The sequence below is a fragment of the Protopterus annectens genome, chromosome 12.part0 (genome assembly GCF_019279795.1).
Source record: "Protopterus annectens isolate FY-2018-M chromosome 12.part0, PAN1.0, whole genome shotgun sequence".
NCBI classification, from domain to species: Eukaryota; Metazoa; Chordata; order Ceratodontiformes; family Protopteridae; genus Protopterus; species Protopterus annectens.
Window position 1 is genome coordinate 903,034,224 of NC_056746.1, and position 20,790 is coordinate 903,055,013.

General features: G+C 42.7%; 1 protein-coding gene across 4 annotated transcripts in view; it reads left to right on the forward strand.

Moving 5' to 3' along the window:
- The window catches only part of STAU1 (staufen double-stranded RNA binding protein 1), a 2,205,075-nt gene that overhangs the window by 1,989,721 nt on the left and 194,564 nt on the right, over nucleotides 1–20,790 (forward strand). For all 4 annotated transcript variants that reach the window (XM_044089934.1, XM_044089936.1, XM_044089933.1 and 1 more), the window contains one exon: nucleotides 7,932–8,054. In XM_044089934.1, coding sequence (XP_043945869.1) covers nucleotides 7,932–8,054 — 123 coding nt within the window. The remainder of the gene's footprint in view (nucleotides 1–7,931; nucleotides 8,055–20,790) is intronic.

Consider the following 20,790-nt stretch of genomic DNA (forward strand, 5'->3'; position numbering starts at 1 on the left):
AGGTATGAGAGTTTGCTGAGACTTTAGGAGGAAAAGTGCAGAAATACAAGGAAAATCAGGTACGGTTCTGTTTCTTTTGTTTTACAAAATGTACCTGATTTTTCATGTATTCTGCTCTGTCCTGCAAGTACAGTGGATATAAAAAGTGTACACACCCCTGTTAAAATGCCAGGTTTTTCTGATATAAAAAAACGAGACCAGAGTAAATCATTTCAAAACTTTTCCCCACCTTTAATGTGACCTATAAACCTGTACAATTCAATTGAAAAGCAAACAAATCTGTTAGGGTAAAAATATAAAAAATGTACAATAAGCTGGTTGCATAAGTGTGCACACCCTTAAACGAATACTGTTGTAGCACCTTTTGATTTAATTACAGCATTCAGTCTTCTTGGGTTAGGAGTCTTATCCGCATGGCACATCTTGACTTGGCAATATTTGCCAACTCTTCCTTACAAAAGTGCTCCAAATGTGTCAGATTGTGAGGGCATCTCTTGTGCACAGGCCTCTTCAGGTCACCCCACAGATTTTCTATTGGATTTAGGTCTGGGCTCTGGCTGGGCCATTCTAAAACTTTAATTTTCTACTGGAGAAGCCATTCTTTTGTTGATTTGGATGTATGCTTGGGGTCATTGTTGTGTTGAAAGGTGAAATTCCTCTTCATCTTCAGCTTTCTAGCAGACGCCTGAAGGCTTTGGGCCAAAAGTGACTGGTATTTGGAGCTTTTCATAATTCCCTCAACCTTGACTAAAGCCCCAGTTCCAGCTGAAGAAAAGGAACCCCAAAGCATGGTACCGCCATCACCATGCTTCACCGTGGGGATGGTGTTCTTTTGGTAATGCAAAGTGTTGTTTTTGCGCCAAACTTACCTTTTGGAATTTTGTCCAAAAAGTTCAACCTTGGTCTCATCAGACCATAACACATTTTCCCACATGCTTTTGGGAGACTTGATGTATTGATTTGCAAATTTTAGCTGGGCCTGGATGTTTTTCTGTGTAAGATTGTGAGGGCATCTTGCAACCCTACCCCATAGTCCAGACATAGGGAGAAAATGGGAGATTGCTGTCACATGTAGTACACAACCATTACTTGACAGAAATTCCTGCAGCTCCTTCAGTGTTGCTGTAGGTCTCTTGGCAACCTCCCTGACCAGTTTTTGTCTTGTCTTTTCAATAATTTTGGAGGGACGTCCAGATGTTCTTCGTGTTTCACTGTTGCAGTCATCATATTTGGATTATCTGCCTGCACGTAGCCCTCAGCCGGCCTGAATACCAGAGTCTTGGGATTTCTGCACTGGATGCTGTCACTTCTTCCATGATGTCAGGTCATCAGGGGTATAAAACATGCAGCCGACGCCATTACATCAGTCTTTCTTGCCATGCGGTGCTCGAAGCAGAAGTTGTTTGCAAGTGCCGGTCAGCCGCCTCCTGAAATTATCGTTTTTCGAATTTCAGATCTGAAGTCTTCTAAAAGGTAAGTACCCCATTGGGGATCCTTTTTTCTTGCTCTAACCACTGTCAGAAAAAATGAATAATTGTCTTGCCTGTGGAAAGCAAATACCGCAGAGATTTTCATTCTTACTGCATCACCTGTTTAGGCCCAGACCACGACGTCCCTCGCTGTCGGTCTTGTGCCTTGTTCAACACCTGAACTATTCGTCATCGGGCTACTTTTGTCGCTAAATTTTTTCGCTGTCTATCTCCGTATTCTTAAATGGCTTTAATAAGTCATCTGACTACCGATCTTCCGAAAAAACGTAAAGATAAAAACAGAGACCGATTGCATACATCCAAAACTGCCAACGATGCTACCGTTAAGCTAGTCGCCAGTCCGCCGGTACTCAGTGAGGCGCTTTCGCAGCCCGATACCCGCTTCTGCAGATTCGCAGGCCTCTACTGAGACCCATTTGGAGTCTGGTATGCCGCGAGATGCTTCTTCGACTATGACCCTTGCAGATGTGACTACCTTGGATGGGTCCGGAGCCGCTGTGCAGGCACTGGCTTCTGAGGGTGTATTCAGGCCTTCCGATTTTCATATTAAACCAAAAATACCGAATTTCTCAGGCCTAAGGTTCGCACAAAATACTGAATTTCTCAGGCCTAAGGTTCGCACTATGCCTAGGAGACTAACGACCAAAGCCCATTCTCAGGCCTGCTTGCCACAAAAACAAATGCTTAGAATGGCTGAAGACCTTATTACATTAATTAGAGGAAGTCAGCCTTCCCCCTCAAAAAGACGAAGAACTGATTTTCTTTCTGATTCTTCTGATCAGGGGTCTGAAAACTGTGACCCTTCTGATTACCAGAACATACCCTTATCTACCTATGAGGATTGTGATCCAGAGGATTCCATTCCGTCTGCTTTCCCACCAGAAGATTTTTCTTTTGGTGAAATCCTGCATACCCTTAGAGAGCATTTCTACTGGGAGAGCCAAGACTACTCTCAGTCCAAAAAGAGACTCAGGGAATTGTTAAACTTGCCTCAGCACAGGCCTCTTGCTATCCCTCCAGTTCTGGAAATTGTAGATGTCTTCTTGGAATCCAGCCTTACCCCTGATACTTTGCCTCCAGCTCCCAGGAAACCTGACAGGTACTATAGAGTACCTGACTCCCACAAATTCCTCTTTAAGAATTCTGTTGTGGATCAAGAGACCATTTCCCAGGGACCTAAAGGCATTAAGGCTACCACGGCCAAAAATCCTACCCCTTCGGACAGGGATTGTAGGGCTTTAGACAGATGGGGTAAGAAGGTATACAACTCTGCTACTCTTGCCATCAGGGCTGTAAATTGCCAGTTTTTTATCAGCAACATATTATGGAACTAATTAAGCAAAGATTGATTCTTGATCGTGCAGAACATAAAGATTTACAAGAGTTAATGCATTCTGCTAACCAAGTTGGCAAACATACTTCACAATGTGGTTTTGAGGCCTTAGAAGTATCTTGCAGGGCTGCTGTCACTGGGTCTGTTCTTAGAAGGCATGCTTGGCTTAAGGAACAAAACTTGCCAGACCATGTCAAAGCAAAATTACTAATGTACCATTAAACCAAGAGCGTCTGTTTGGCAATACAGCTGAAGTCGTCCTCAAAAGGATGGAGGAAAAAGCTAAATCTATGCAAACTGTTAAAGATTTCTTACAAGTTCAGCCACCTAGGTTCAGTAGGCATTGGCCTTCAAAAAACTGGTCTTTTCCAGTCCCTCCAAGACCTTCTCAGTCCAAACCCAGGGGCAGCAGACCACCAAAACTACAGTCTCAGGGTATGCACAGATCTAAGCAATGGAATTCACCCACGTCTAAAACGGAAAACAGTAAGCTGCCATCCTGCAGTAAAATGTCACAATGACTTTTATCCTTAACTCTTCCAAGCCTTGCCCAAGTACTTGCACCTTTAGGAGGGAAACTTGCCCTGCATGCAAAAAACTGGGAGTACATTACCCAGGACAGATGGGTCTTAAATGTTTCCCAGGGATACAGATTCCACTTTCACTCACTCCCAACCCCAAGCGGATGGCCAGACCTCCCCCCAAATCAGTGGGCAGAGGCCCCAAGGCAAAGTACTTTCTCTTCTCAGTATCAAAGCTATTCAACCTGACCCAGCAGAACAAAGAGGACAAGGCTTTTATTCCAGACTGTTTCTGGTACCCAGAAAAGAAAATTTTTGGCTTCCTATCCTGGATCTCTCTATTCTGAACACCTTTCTGGTGGTTCCAAAATTCAGAATGCTTACTCTCCAACAGCTGCTTCCTATGCTAGCCAAGGACTCCTGGCTAGCAACTCTAGAATTAAAAGAAGCTTATCTGCACAACCCCATAAGGGAATTTTGCAAGAAATGCCTACGTTTCAGAGCAGGCTGTATGCATCAGTTCTCTGCACTTCCCTTTGGCTTATCTACTGCGCCCATGGTATTCACAAAATGCATAGCTCCAGCCGTTGCATATTGCAGGCAGAGAATGATTCAGATTTACCCATACTTGGACGATTGCCTGATTCAGGCGGGCAGTCAGGAATTGCTACTACAACACCTGACATTTGTAAAGAGACTTCTAACTTCACTGGGGTACACCATCAACGAAAATAAATCACATCTAGTACCCAGCCAACAGATTGTATTCCTGGGAGTAAGCTGGAACACAACTTCCCAGATGCCATTCTTCACTCCAGAAAAACAAATTTATTTGACAAACTACTTCAAGTCTACTGGCCACCAAAACCCAGCTATCTGCAAGAAAAATACTGCAAGCTTTAGGGTTCATGGCCTCTTGCATTCTACTAATTCCATATGCAAGACTGCATATGAGGAAACTTCAGCCGTACTTAAAAAGTCTCTGGTGTCAACATTCTCAGGACCTGGAAACAATGATTCCTGTCATTCCTTGCCTAAGGACAGAGTTCCTTTGGTGGGCAGAGGCCTGCTACCACAACAAGGGACTCCCTTTCACTCAACCCCCTGCCACCCAAACCCTAACAACAGATGCATCGGACTATGCATGGGGGCTCACATGGCTGGACAATGCATTCAAGGCAAATGGAGCCCAAAGCAAATGCACCTGCATATCAGTCAAATAGAAATGTTAGCTGTACAGAATGCTCTGACAGCCTTCAAAGGCTTTATTCTTCCAGGACAACTATTGGTAAAGATAGACAACACCACAGTTATGTGGTACCTAAACAAGCAGGGGGGAACCCATTACTACCCAATCTGCACATTAGCCATGGCTCTGTGGAACAGATAGGGGGCACCAGAGGTGGACCTCTCTGCTTCCCCTCAGAATTATAAATTGAGTAAATATTATACCAAATCTCCCCACAGCTAAGCCTGGAAAGTGGATGCCCTGTCCTTTACCTGGGAAAGCCTCTCAATCTATGCCTTTCCCCTCTGCCCCTCCTCTCGAAGGTTCTACTAAAGATCAAACAGGAGAAGCAAAGGACAATCATGATTGCACCAGACTGGCAACGCCAGCACTGGTATCCTCTTTTGCATAGTCTGGCAGTAGTGCCACCATGGCATCTGTCTCGGAACCCTTCCCTGCTGTCTCAGCAGGAGGGCCAGATTTTGCACCCTCAGCTACAGACCCTGAACCTAGCAGCCTGGCTCACCCCCTGAATTCTTCACCAGCAGCTCAGTAAGCAGGTGCTGGATGTCATTCTTGAGGCAAGGAGGCCTAGTACTAGAACAGCCTATTCAAAAAAGTGGAAAAGATGCTGCTCCTGGAGCCAGTCTCAGGGAATGGACACAACTGTGCCCAGCTTACCTCCTATACTAGATTACGTAACAGAAATGCTCCACAAAGGCCTGTCCTTCTCTTCCATTAAGATTCATGCCTCTGCCATCTCAGCTCATTATAATACTGAGCCACCCCTTTTCTCTCATACTGTGGTCAAACAGTTCCTGAGAGGAGTCAGAAATTTAAGACATCCCCAGGAGAGCTCCCACTCCTGCCTGGGACCTTAACTTTGTATTGGAAAAAGCTCATGCTTCCACCCTTTGAACCTGTTGCCTCAGCGGAGTTGAAATTCCTCTCTTGGAAAACAGCTTTGCTTCTAGCCATCACTTCAGCTAGAAGAGTGTCTGAATTGCAGGCCCTTGTGGCTGTGGAACCCTTCATTATCTTCCATGCGGACAGGGTTTCCCTCAGGACTAACTCATCATTCATGCCCAAGGTGGTATCTAGTGTGGCTTTAAACCAATCCATTTGCCAACTTTTTTCCCTTATCCTCAGAATAAAGGGGAAAAGGTCATGCACTCCCTGGACGTGCACAGGCAGCTCAGGTTCTATCTCGACAGGGCTAAGCCTTTCAGAAAATCTGACCAGCTGCTACTCAGCTTTGCTGCATGGGCAGAGGTCAAGGCCATTTCAAAGCAAACAGTTTCTAAATGGATAGCACACTGTATCCATTCCTGCTACAAACACCATGGGAACCTACCCCACAGGGGATCAGAACACATCCCACTAGGGCTACTTCAACCTCTACAGCATTCCTCAGGGAGTCCCTACCAAGGACATTCTGGAAGCTGCATCCTGGAGCTCTGTACACACTTTCACCAAGCATTACCATTTACCTATCTTTTCTAAATCCAGAGCTGGATTTGTCACATCAGTCTTACAGGGCCTGATTGCCAGCCCAAATGCTTCTTAACTACCTCCACCCTTTTCTTAGCTTTGGGAATCAACCCAAATCTGATGACTGCAACAGTGAAACATGAAGAACATAGTACAGTTGTGTACACTTACCATAAATGTAGATGTTCGAGTGTATTCACTGTTGCAGTCCTGGTTACCCTCCCTCCAGCCCCCCTGACTTCTCTTCACTTCTACCTATCTTTTTTGTTTGGCATATCTTATGTCATGTGTATTTGCTTTTTGTTCCATACCATGTAATTGCTTCCTGTTCTGGGGCACCTGACATCTGGGGCAAGAAAAACTGATGTAATGGCGTCTGCTGCATGTTTTATACCCCTGACAACCTGACATCATGGAAAAAGCGACAGCATCCATTGCAGAAATCCCAAGACTCTGGTGGTATTCAGGCTGGCTGAGGGCTACTTGCAGGCAGATAACCCAAATGTGATGACTGCAAGAGTGAATACACTTGAACATCTACATTTATGTTAAGTGGTAAGTGTACACAACTGTACTTTCTTTGCAATGTCACTATTGTCCCATATTTTCTCCACTTTTTGATGACTTTCTTCACTGTGTTCCATGGTATATCTAATGCTGTGGAAATTTTTTTGAACCCTTCTCCTGACTGATACCTTTCAACAATGAGAGATCCCTTTGATGCTTTGCAAGCCCTCTGCGAACCATGGCTTTTGCTGTAGCAGGCAACTGAGTAAATGTCAGGAAAATCCTACTAGGACAGCTGAACTTTATTTGGGGTTAATCAGTCTCTTTAATTGATAGCAGGTGTGTACCCAAGAAGACTGAATGCTGTAATTAAATCAAAAGCTGCTTCAACAAAGTGTTAATTTAAGGGTGTGCAAACTTATGCAACCAGCGTATTGTAGGTTTTTTATTTTTTTACATTTTTCCCCTAACAGATTTGTTTTTCAATTGAATTATACAGGTTATAGGTCACAATAGTGGGATAAGTTTTTAAGTGATTTATTGTGGTCTCATTTTTTTATATCACAAAACCTGGCATTTTAACAAGGGTGTATACACTTTATATCCACTGTATTTGTCAGTAGAAAAGTCTGGCTGGTCAGTGGTACTTCAGCGGCTGGACTTTTTTCTTTTGTTATATGCTCGATTTACAATGGGCACATTGGTTAGGCTGTCCACTGTGCACGGTTTTGAATGGCAATGAGCAGTTAGTGTATATAAATATATATGTGTATAAACGTGTGTGTGTGTGTATATATATATATATATATATATATATATATAGATAGATAGATTATATATACACACACTATACATTTGTGTGTATGTTTTAAATACATTTGTGTGTATGTTTTATATACATTTAAATGTGTGTGCATGTGTATGTAAGCCTAAAAAAAGTTGCACAATTTAGAGAGATATGCAGCAAATATTGTTTTAGTTAATCAGAAGTGCAGAAAACAGCTGAAAATAAGCACTTGTTTTTTTGTAGTCTCACAGCAGTTTTTGTAAAACAGCAGAGCAAGGGCAGAAGGCCTAACTCACTGCAGCATTGGGCAAACAAGCACAAGCTGGTTTAAACACTGGTTATTTAAGGCAGAGAAACGGGAACCAGCCAAGTTATCCAACCAGAACATCTATGTTAAGGATTTTGCTTGCTGTGATTCTCATATATAATTTGATTTAGTTTTTTGTCTTTGATTGTGGATTAAAGTCTTTGTTAGTTATTGTTTAATGTAAATGAAAGATTGCTTTTAAAAAAAGTTTTAAATAAGATCACATTTGTTTCTTATTGCTGTAATAATAATCGTTTTTTTTATTAGGTTGATTATAAAGACTTTCCCAAAAACAATAAGAATGAATTTGTATCCTTAATAAACTGTGCCTGCCAGCCTCCACTGGTCAGCCATGGAATCGGGAAAGATGTAGATTCCTGTCACGATATGGTAGGTTTATGAATTATTTTTTCAAGATCTTGCACTTTAGCATGTGTATTACTGCTTTCAGTTATGAGTGTGTGTGTGGTTTATAAATGTGTATTTCTTTAGCTGCTGACAGTGACATATAGATCTAAACACTTATCCTAGGTGCTTTTTGAAAACTCTGAAACTCTTTTCCTGGTACTCCCATGCTGTTCATCACCTGAGGTGTCAGATGGATTTTCTCCCTTGCTGTGGTTTTTGAGCCCTCCTGTACTGTTCAGTAGTTTATCTAGTGGTAGGTTTCTGGCACTTGCTTGCTTATGAACGGTTTGCTTTCTTTTTTTCTGTTAGAGGTGGCATCCTGCAAAGCTGATTGGCTAATTTGCTGTTTTCAGTCAGTTCCCCGCATTTCAGGAAGCTCAGTAATAATAGCAGTCATCTTTTTGTTTTCATACACCTTTATTGAATAATCACTTGTGACATAGGCAAATTTACATTCATATAAAAGTAATCAAACTGTATTAACATAACGAACATACTTCACATATATTGCTATATATCATATAACCTAAGCAGTATTACATAAATTAATAAATTCTTTCTTTATTTTAAAGAAGACATTTTTATTAAACCTTCACTTACTACATAGGCAGTCATATATGTATATAAATAAAAACAACCACACCGACACAATCCTAGTTGCAATCATTTTACATCATAAACCATACTAACACACTGCCAGTTGCAAACATTATACATCACTTGTAATCTACCCACTTTTTCTTGCTCCAACATTACTTGGCTCATTTAAGTCTTGCCATCTTTTAAATCTCATTCCTCCCTTGTGTGTATTGTTCCCACAGTTCCCATTTTTTCCTGTGTAGTTTGCTCCCACCCTTTTATAAAGATCTCCGTTCCAGTTGTTTTATCTCTTACTATAGTCACTACTTCCAGGATAGTTGGTTTAGATTTTGATTTCCATATCCTAGTAATTGCTTTGTTGTCAGCCACCATTATTAGACACAGCAAGGCCTTAACATGTCTAGGCAGTTCTGATTCTGTATCATAGCTCAGAAAAGTCATCTACCCCTTCAGACAAATCTGCCCACCCAGCATCTCCGACAGTGCGTCCCGCAAAGAATCCTTAAAGTCTGCCAACTCGATGCACTCCCTGAAAATATATTCCCAATTACCTCTTTCTTCCCCTTCACATCTCCACCATTTACTGTCCGTCCAAGGAAAAATTCTCTGGAATCTTTTTTGGGGTATAAAAATACCCATGTAAACATTTCCAGGCAAAAATCCAAAGTCTTGTAGGTTTTGTTGTATATTTGGGAGATGTACATATATCCACCCATTGTTTTTTTGTGAATTGCTTATACAGTCTCTCTTCACGATCCTTTCTTACCTCCTCTCACTGATTTTTATAGTTATCATGCAATATTTTATATGCTGTACTAATTATTCCTTTAATGGCAGCTTCTTTTCTAGATTCTGTTAAAACTCTACCAGTGCTGGTCTTTCCTTTAGACCCCCCCCCCCATTTCCTTCCGTTTGCCTGTACTGTGATATCAATCCCTGACGGGGAAGGCGATCTCTAACCTGTAGTTCAAATAAATTCTTGGCGTCTTCTTATTCTGTCATCTTTCCCTCTCTGCTTATTTGCTCCCAGTACCTTGGTTCTTTTGCCAGTTGTCTCCAATACATTCCAGCCCCCTCTTGCCTAATGTCTGTATCCCTAATTGCAGTAATCCCTATCGGCAGAATCTCCTTTTTCCATTCCCATGTTGGTTTAGTTCTTAGAATACTTTCTGCTTCTTTATGGATGTAATATTCTGCATGATTATTGTTATTCTCCTTAAAGGCCTTCATCCAAAATCCCATTCTCTCCTTGTTTCTTGAGCTTCCCCCCTGTGTTTCATCATCCCTTTCCACTTGTGCTATGTGTAGGAGTCTTCACTGTGTAGCTCTGAAATACCCCTTCAAATTGTGTAATCCCATTCCGTCCTGTTCTACTGGAAGAATCATCTTATCCCCCTTAACTCTTTCCATCTTCCCCTCCAAGGTAAAATCCGTCGGCTCTTTATTAATTGCTACCCACAACTTCTCCTCTGGTTGATAAAAATATGCCTGACCTGTGTATAAGACTAAAGGGGCTAAAAACATTAAGTGCTTGTATTTTACTATCCATGTCCATATAAAAAATCTTCTATTTTCTCAGTTTTTGTATTATCTTTTGTTTAGTCTCTTCCCACATATCCTTAGCTGCTACAGTAGAATCATTTTAATCTATACTCCTAAATACTTCATTTTATCATGCCCCCATAAATATGGGTATTCCTGAACTGTTCACTTGTGGGTACATAATTTACTGATTTAGCTTCATTAATTTTGTATCCTGAAAAGATCTAAAACTGCCTCAAAATGTTCCACAACACTGTAATGTCTTTTTTCTGGTTTTAAGTATAAAATATCATCTGCAAATAAAAAACAACTTTTCTTGACTACCATGCCAGTTGTATTCTTGAATTTCTGAGTCCCTTATTTTCTTTGCCAGTGGTTCCAAATATAATGCAAATAATAGAGGGGAAAGAGGACACCCCTGCCTGCTTCTTCTACTGAAGCAGAAGTTATCAGTGGACCCCACCCACTTTAATTTTTTGCCTCCGATCCCTCATATATCCTCCTAATCAACTATATATTTTTTTTCAGGAAATGCAAATACTTCCATTGCCCTGCTCATAAAATCCAAGCTTACTCTGTCAGATGCTTTCTCTGCATCAAGACCCACCAACAACGGTGGTATTTTCTTGCATTCTGCTTCCCTGTGAATCATCAGTGTTCTTTTAATATTGTCAGATGTTTTCTTCCTCTCCACAACCTCATTGATCTATATCTATCAGTTCTGGCATTGCTTTTGCCATTCTTTTACCCATTATGGGCATGAACACTTTACAGTCATGGTTTAGCATTGAAATGAGCCTGTATAAAGCTGGATCTGATGGATCTTTACCCTCTTTAGGTTTTACAGCTTCCACTGCTTTCTTCCGAGATGGTGGTACTTCTCTTAAGATACTGTTAAACAAAACTTTCCAGGTCTTTATCGTTTTTTTCCTCCTAGCTTCAAAACTTCCACAGGCGTACCCTCTATTCCTGGGGACTTTGCTGTACATTGGTTGTACATCGCAATTTTTATCTCATCTCCTTCTATCCTGTTAGTAATTCAGCCTCATCTACCTCTAACCTTGGTGTATTTAATTTTTTCATAAACATTTCCATTTGTATCTTTTTTTGATTTTCATATTTCTTTGCTTTCTAGAGACTCTCTCAGAATTTCCAAAATATTTGTAATACCTCTGCAGGATCTCTTATTACTTTCCTTATTGTAGGCTCCCTAAGTTTGGCGACAGACCTTTCTACTTTCTGTTGCCTGAGTTGTTGTGCTAAAAGTTTTGTGCTCAAGTCTTTTTATTAAAAAACAGTTGCTTAACATCAATCTTTCTTAGCTTGTGCATATTATCAAGGTAATCCCTTATTGTCTGCCTAGCATTCTGCAGTTGATCCTCTCGTTCTGAGAGATTCCCCGTAATGGTAGCAGTCACCTTGAACCTTCCAATTTATGTGGCTGGAATGCATACAAGAGATTTTAATTTACATTCACACAGAATAGACACTGAATAGACTTTGGAGGCCCTCTGCAGTGGGCCATTTTTGGATTTTACTGATCTACGTGTTTCATTGTTGCAGTCATCACATTTGGGTTATCCCTGCCAGGGTAGCCATCGGCCGGCCTGAATACCAGACAGTATTTCTGCATCGGTTGCTGTCGCTTGAGGACTGACGTCAGGTCATCAGTAGTATAAAGTAAGGCAGCCGATGCCATTACATCAGCCTTTCTTGCCGTGGAGCCGGAAGCAGAAGCATTTTGCACGAGTGCCGGTCAGCCGCTACCTGAGTTTTCGTGTTCCGAATTGAAGTTGAAGTCTTCTAAAGCTAAGCACCCCCATTGGGGTTCTTTTTTTTCTTGTACTAACTGATGTCAGAAAAAGTTAATAACCGTCTCACCTGTGGAAAGCAAATAGCACACCAAGATTTCCATTCTTACTGTGCCACTTGTTTATGCCCAGACCACGACATCCCCCGTTGTCGCTTCTGTGCTTTGTTCAACTCCAGAAGTATCCATCGTCGGGTCCTTATTGTAGCCAGATATTTTCGTTATATCCTCTAATTCCGATATGGCTTCGGTAAGCTGTCCAACAGCAGATCTTCCGAAAAGAAGTAAATATAAAGACAGAGACAGATCGCGCAGGTCCAAACCTACCGACGATGCTTCCGTTAAGCTAGTCAGTGAGGTGCTTTCGCAGCCCCGGATGCCCACTTCTGTGGATTCACAGACCACTACTGAGACCCTTTTGGAGTCCAGCATGCTGCAAAACTCTTCTTCGACTAAGAACCTGTGGTCATCTCTACCTTGGATGGGTCTGGAGCTGCTGAACAGGCACTGGCTTCTGAAGAAGTCTTTCGCACTACCAATTCTTGACACAAACCGACGTCTTCTTTCACGACTACCATTCTTTCTAAAACGACAGAGATGTCCTTCAAGGATGCATCTGCAGTCCTTACAAATGGGTTGTCCTGTCGTCAGGCAGCCCTTCGGTCGGCCGGATTCCAAAGTCTGGGTCTGGCCTCGACTGATGTCGCACTTCACCCGACGTCATAGCTGCAGTTATTCGGGTATAAAGGTATCAGCCGACGCCATCTTCCTCAGTCTTTCTTGCCGCGTGGCGCCCGAAGCAGAAGCTGTTGGCAAGTGCCGGACGGTCAGAACCAGAGATTACTACTACCGAAGACTTCTAAAAAGCTAAGTACCCCGTTGGGGACTCTATCTTGCCTCAGCCGATGTCAGAAAAAGTGAATAACTGTTTAACTTGTGGGAAACAAATACCTCATAAAGATTTCCACTCTTACTGCTTACCTTGTTTAGGCCCAGACCACGACGTAGCAGCTTGTCTAGGCTGTGCTTCTTTCAACCGACGGACGCTTAGACGTCTGTCGAAATTTGCTGAGGAGTTTTTCGGCTCCGCTTTTGCTTACATTATGCTGTCGGATACTCCGACTACGCAAATATCTAAAAAGCGCAAGGAAAAGGACCGACACTCTCGGTCCGCGGTTTCGGCCGAAACCACAGTTAAGCCAACCGCGAGTGTCTCTGTTTCGGCTGAAACCGAGTCCACGGTTCTTCCTTCGGCCGAAAGCTTACCTCCTACCGAGGCCTCATCCAGCATGGTTGAATCTGCTACTGAAATCCCACCCGCGTGCAGGTTCTCAGGATTTATCTGATACTATCCCTTTGGATATTTCTACCCCTGCACGTGGAGCTGCTAGGCCACCTGCAACCATGTCGATTAAGGCCTTTGCCAGGGCTAAAGCAGCAAAATCTACCAAAACTGTGCCTGCTAAGACCCCCTCTCACAGGCCTAGCTCTAGTTCACAAATGCTTAGTCTAGCAGAGGATCTCATTTCTTTGTTCCGGGGATCCCAACCACACCCAGACAGGGCCTCTCACCCACCACCAGAGAAGAGGCCTAGAGTAGAGCCCCCTGAGCCAGTTTCTACAGATGACTCCTCTGATGAATCAGATAATTCTAACCCTCCAGAGGGCCCTTTTTCTCCTTATGAAGACTCTGATGCTGAAGAGTCCATTCCTTCTGCCTCTCCGCCTGAGGAATTTTCCTTTGGGGAAACCTTGCATGCTATGAGGGAACAATTTCAATGGCAGGGCCAGGATTTTTCAGACTCTAGGAAAAGGCTTAGAACCTTTTTGCATTTGCCACAGCATAGGCCTTTAGCCATTCCTCCAGTACTTACTGTTGTGGATGATGCATTTAATGATGCTTGTACTGCTCCTGATTCTCTTCCTCCGGCCCCTGCTAAGCCCGATAGGTACTACAGGGTTCTGGACACACATTATCGTTTGTATAAGGCTCCATTTGCAGATCCCGAAACTATCTCCCAGGGACCTAAGGCTGTAGCAGCTACCTCTGCCAAAAACCCCCTCCCCTTTGAAAGGGAATCTAGGGCCTTAGAGAGATGGGGTAAAAAAGTTTACACTTCTGCTACTCTTTCAGCTAGGGCCTTGAACTGTCAATTCCACATGATTCAGTATCAAGAATTTATGTTAGACCAGTTAACTAAAAAACTGTCCTCTGATGAACCATTAGACAAAAAGCTGTTCAGGAAATGGTACATAACATTCAGCAGGTCAGTAATCATTCCTTAAAACGCGGCTATGATGCACTGGAGGCTTCCTTTAGATCAGCCATGACTGGTACAGTGATCAGAAGACATGCATGGTTAAAAGAGCAGTCCTTACCAGACCATGTTAAATCAAAGCTCCTAGATGCTCCCATGGATAAACTCAATTTGTTTGGCTCCCCTGCACAGCAGGTGCTGAAGAAGGTGGAAGAGAAAGCAAAATCTGTCCAGACAGTCAAGGATTTCTTGCAAGTCCAACCTCCAAGGTTTAGCAGGAACTGGCCTTCCAAGAATTGGTCCTTTCCAGACACCTCCAGAGCTCAGAGAGGCAGGAATAGGCACTCAAGAGGCAGGGGTCAATCCAGAGGTGCCTACAGGGGACGTCAGTGGCAGGCTAACAACCAGCGAGGTGCAGCCACAGATCCAGCCACCACCACTACCACAGGACAATCACAGTGACTTGACTCTGGCACCGCCAACCAGGGAACAAATAGAAGCACCCTTAGGCGGGAAGCTAGCCGTATTTTCAGTAAACTGGCATTACATCACAGGAGACAAATGGATTTTACAGACAATAGACCAAGGTTACAGGTTTCACTTCCATACTCTACCAAGGAAGAGAGGAATGCCAAACCTACCTCCAAATCAAAGGACAGAAGCTCTAAAACAAATAACTCACTAAGGATGAGAGCTGTAGAAAAGGTACCATCTATGGAACGAGGGCAAGGATTTTACTCCAGACTCTTCCTGGTACCAAGAAAAGAAAACCAATGGAGACCTATTCTCGACCTGTCCGCTTTAAACACATACCTCATTGTCCCAAAATTCAAAATGCTGACCCTACAGCAACTTCTTCCCATGTTGGGCAAGGAGTCTTGGCTGGTAACTCTAGATCTCAAGGAGGCATACCTGCACGTCCCCATACGACCAAATTGCAGAAGATACCTCAGATTTCTTGCAGGATCAGAGCATTATCAATTCTCAGCATTGCCCTTTGGCTTATCTACTGCGCCCAGAGTGTTCACGAAATGCCTGGCATCAGTAATTGCTCATTGCAGGCTTCAGGGAATTCAAATCTACCCTTACCTGGACGACTGCCTGTTACAAGCGGACAACAAAAACAAGTTAGCAAAAGACTTGAAAAGGGTCATTCATCTACTGCAAGCCCTGGGATACACAGTCAATATAAAAAAGTCAAGGCTGATACCATCCCAAAGGATAACCTTCTTGGGTGCAGTGCTGGACACATCAAAACAAATGGCATTCCTAACAGTAGAAAAACAGGAGCAACTCCCTCTCTACTTCATGGCATTAACGAAGCAGAACCAGCTAACAGCAAGAAAAGTCCTGCAAGCCCTGGGTTACATGGCATCCTGCATAATATTGATTCCACATGCCAGACTACATATGAGAAAGTTACAGTGGTACCTAAGGAATTTATGGTCTCAGCACAAGCACAGCCTAGAAACCCAAATTCCAGTAATTCCATGCCTGAAGCAAGAATTCCAATGGTGGGCTCAGGCCTGTCAATCAAACAAAGGACTGCCCTTCCACAGCACTCAACCAAGCCAGACCATCACAACGGACGCCTCAGACCTCAGTTGGGGGCCGCACATGCTGGACAAGTGCATACAAGGCTTATGGACTCAGGACCAGCTGCACCTACACATAAATCAAAAGGAAATGCTGGCAGTAAAACTGGCAATTCAGACATTCAGACCATTTCTTCGACAGGGTCAACTGTTGATAAGGACGGACAACACCACAGTTATGTGGTACATCAACAAACAGGGAGGCACACATTCATACCCTCTTTGCCGGATGGCAATGGACCTCTGGAATGTGGCCCTGAGCTTCAACATTCAGTTACAAGCAATTTTTGTGCCAGGAAAAGAAAATATACTAGCAGACATCCTAAGCAGAACTACCACGGATGCCCACGAATGGATGCTGCATCCGGACATCTTCAAAACCATTACAGGGAAATGGGGACTACCAGAAATAGACTTATTTGCATCCCCACACAATCACCAACTGAAAAAATTCTGCACGAGGACGTACCACCCACTTGCTTGGAAAGTGGACTCCCTATTTTTCAGTTGGAAAAACCTGACAGCATATGCATTCCCACCTCTTCCTTTGATGCACAAGGTGCTATTGAAGATCAAAGAAGACCATCCAAGGATCATCCTGATAGCTCCAGACTGGCCAAGGCAACATTGGTACCCATTACTGAGGAGTATGTCTCGGGAACAAATATGGCCTCTGCCCCTAGTTCCCTTACTTTTAACACAGAACAACTTCAAAACCCTGCATCCAAACCTGAAAACACTGCAGTTGACGGCCTGGAACATTGCATAAGACCAAATAACCCAGATTTATCTCAAAGGGTTAAAGACATTATCTTGGAGGCTCGCAGACCCTCAACAAGAAAAAATTATTCAGCAAAATGGAAAAGGTATCTCATTTGGAGTACTGCAAAAGGAGAAAATGTGTCACTGGTAAACATAGCTAACATCCTGGAATACTTGGCAGAGCTCTTCCACAATGGCCTGTCCTATTCTTCCATTAAGATTCATGCATCAGCTATTTCAGCAGAATACAACTTGGATCCTCCAGTCTTCTCACATCCTCTGCTCAGACAGTTTCTGAGAGGAATTAAAATGTAAAACCACCTAGAAAGCCACCATTGCCAGCATGGGACTTGAACTTTGTGCTAGAAAAGTTGACACTCCCTCCTTTCGAGCCAGCAGCAACAGCAGAATTACAGTACTTATCATGGAAAACTGCTTTCCTGCTTGCAATCACTTCAGCAAGAAGGGTTTCTGAACTACAGGCATTAATGGCAGTACAGCCCTTCCTGATCTTCCATCAAGATAGAGTGTCCATGAGAACTAATCCTACTTTTATGCCAAAGGTGGTCTCCAGCGTATCTTTAAACCAGGCTATCCACCTACCAACATTCTTCCCCAACCCACAGAACAGGGGAGAAAGACTGTTGCATACCTTGGATGTACATAGACAATTACTTTACTACCTGGACAGGACCAAGAGCAATAGAAAAACTGACCAGCTACTGGTAGCATATGCAACAGGAATGGAAGGAAAAGCAATTTCAAAACAGACAATCTCTAAGTGGATAGGAAATTGCATTAGATTTTGTTACTCTTACCATGGGAAGAAAACTCCAGAAAACATCAGACCTCACTCTACAAGGGCTACAGCCACTACCACAGCTTTTTTACGAGGAGTGGCTACCAAAGACATTTTAGAGGCTGCTACTTGGAGCTCCGTGCATACATTTGCCAAGCATTATAATTTACCCTTATACTCCAGATCCCGAGCAGGTTTTGCCACTGCTGTTTTGCAAGGGATCCTAAGTACACCATAATCTTATTACTCCTCCTCCCCCAGTTTGGCTATGGTATTCTACCCATTTGTAAGGACTGCAGATGCATCCTTGAAGGACATAGTACAGTTTTGTACCTACCATAAATGTAGATGTCCGATAGGCATGCATCTGCAGTCAGGATTACCCACCCTCCTTCCCCTCTGAGGTACTCCTAGGGTATTTACCCACCTTATAGCTAGCTGGGGGAATCTATTATGGTGTATTTGTTTGTATATACATGTTTATTTTTATTTGCTCTCTCTTATTTGGAAACTTTTGCAATTATCCAAATTTAGCCTTCCTAGAGGGCACCTGGCATCTGGGGCAAGAAACACTGAGGAAGATGGCGTCGGCTGATACCTTTATACCCGAATAACTGCAGCTATGACGTCGGGTGAAGTGCGACATCAGCCGAGGCCAGACCCAGACTTTGGAATCCGGCCTACCGAAGGGCTGCCTGACGATAGGACAACCCATTTGTAAGGACTGCAGATGCATGCCTATCGGACATCTACATTTATGGTAGGTACAAAACTGTACTTTTCTAAGGCCCAGGGTACGAACCACACCTAAGGAACCGATGACCCACTGTCAGGCGTCTGCTTCCTTGCCTCAGTCTCAAATGCTTATAAAATGGTGGAAGACCTTATCATGCTGATCAAGGGAAGCCAAGCTACCCCCTCCAAAAGGAAAAGAGATCTATCCCCTGTAGTTTTGTCTGAACAAGAGTCAGATGAATCTGATGCACCTGAATATGAAGACATGCAACCCCTCTCTACTTATGAGGATTCTGATGCAGAGGATTCCATTCCTTCAGCCTCTTCCCCCAGAGGATTTTTTCCTTTGGGGAAACCTTGCATACCTTAAGGGAGCATTTCCAGTGGGAGAGTCAAGACTACCCTCAGTCTAAAAAGAGACTCAGGGAATTCCTAGATCTTCCACAGCACAGACCCATGGCCATCCACCCAGTCCTGGATATTGTGGAGGATCTTTTCCTGGAATGCAGCTTGACTCCTGACACCCTCCCTCCTGCACCCAGAAAACCAGACCGGTACTATAGAGTCCCTGACTCACACACTTTTCTTTTTAAAAATCCTACTGCTGACCCTGAGGTAATTTTTCAAGGGCGTAAAGGAATTAAAGCAACCTCTGCTAAGAATCCCACCCCCTCAGATAGGGATTCCCGAGCACTGGACAGATGGAGTAAAAAAGTATACACCTCAGCTACTCTTGCTGTCAGGGCACTAAACTGGCAGTTCCATATGCTGAAATTTCAGCAACATACCCTGGAACTCTTTAAACAAAAAATGTCGTCCTTTCCTGCTTGGGCAGAATCAAAAGAATTACAAGAGTTAATGCATTCTGCAAGTCACTTAGCTAAACACACCTTGCACTGTGGTTTTGAAGCCCTAGAAGCTTCTTGCAGGATAGCAGTCACTGGATATGTAATTGCATGCATGGCTTAAGGAACAGCCCCTGCCAGACCATGTCAAATCTTAATTGTTGGATGTCAAAACCGAAACAAGAAAAGAAAAGGAGCAGGCAATGGAATATCCAACTGTTTATTGTACTTCAGCGCTTTCACTGAACAAAGTACTTCAGCTTCTTCAGACACGTAAAAACTATTCGCTTCACAGTTTAAAAACCTAACACAAACTTGCTGAGTCAATGGGCTGGGCCAGCCCAAGTGCATGATGTCAAGCAGCATTAAACATTTAAAGCAACATTGATTAAACCATGTTGCCCAAATGATAGTCTTAAGCATCTAAAAAAAGTTAATTAAAAAGTTTACCATTTCCAACCCAAGACAAAAAATAAATAGAAATACAATTGGGATGGTAAATGATGCTTACAAATAGACAATTGTTATATAAAAAATAAAAAAATAATGATAATAAATAAAATGTGTACTGTGTAAATGTGTAACATTGAAATATATTATGTTATGTTATTAAATTGAGTTACATTATGTTAATGTAAAAAACCAAAATGTAAATACATCATGCAAGACTCGTACGCCTTGCCTTATGGTGTTATACATGTAAAAACATATAAAACCATATAAAGTCTTACTCATAAACAAATATAAAAGAAGAAAAGTCAGTTAGATGTTTTAAACATTTTTGTGTGAAACAAGCTGCCACCCCTATCTTGCCAGGGTTTTAAGCTTCAACAAGCTTATGCACGCATTTTTTCCAGCATAGATGCCAGTTTAAGCAAGTTTATTGAGGTCAAAAAGAAAAAACTGTCGAGAGACCTCAACGATTACTCCAAAAGATGTGCTTATCCACCACCTCCCCTTGCTGGGAAATTCACCTCTGAGTAATAATAGCAATGCTCAGTTGGACCATTTGGGCCTCAGTGACAACGCCAATGGCAATGCCATGGCAAATAATGACATTGCAGACAACCTATTCGTCGCAGTGAAAGAATTAAAAATAATCAACAACCTCAGGCAGACCAACATTCAGGACAACAGCATGAAATACCTTTGAATGTTAATTTCCACCAGGATTTTCAGGAACCCAATGGGCCACAAACCCTTCATTCGAACAAACCTACCAACAACAGGAGACAGCCCCAGAACAGGAAATGCTACAGCAGGAAGAGGAGATGAGTTTGGAATCTCCTAACATCCTTTCCAGTTCTGAAGGGGACTTTAAAATCTATAATTTTAGTTCCCTGCATATTGAGAAAGCTATGGTGGACTTTTTTTTCAAAAGGCTTAACATTTGTACCTGATAAAGGAGGGGGCAGTATGGTCAAACGTATCATTGATTTAAAACTTTTCGTTCGTAAACTTAATCTACAATTATTCATGGGTGCCAACTCACTTCTCACACAAGGTCTCAGGGTGTCCAGCCTCTTCAATCCTCCTATGCATGAATCTCTAGCACTCTTTGAGAAAACTTGTGAAATTGATTTTCGGAGAATGTTCACAAGAAATCATCATATCAGTAACATCCTTAAAAATATCACTCCGGATTAATTTGATTTCATCAATTTACTGAATATTTGTCAAGTGCATGTCATGCAACCAGACAAAGGTGGAGGTTTAGTGTTTATGGATCAACACGATTACAACTGTAGGATGAACTTGGTCCTAGACAGTAC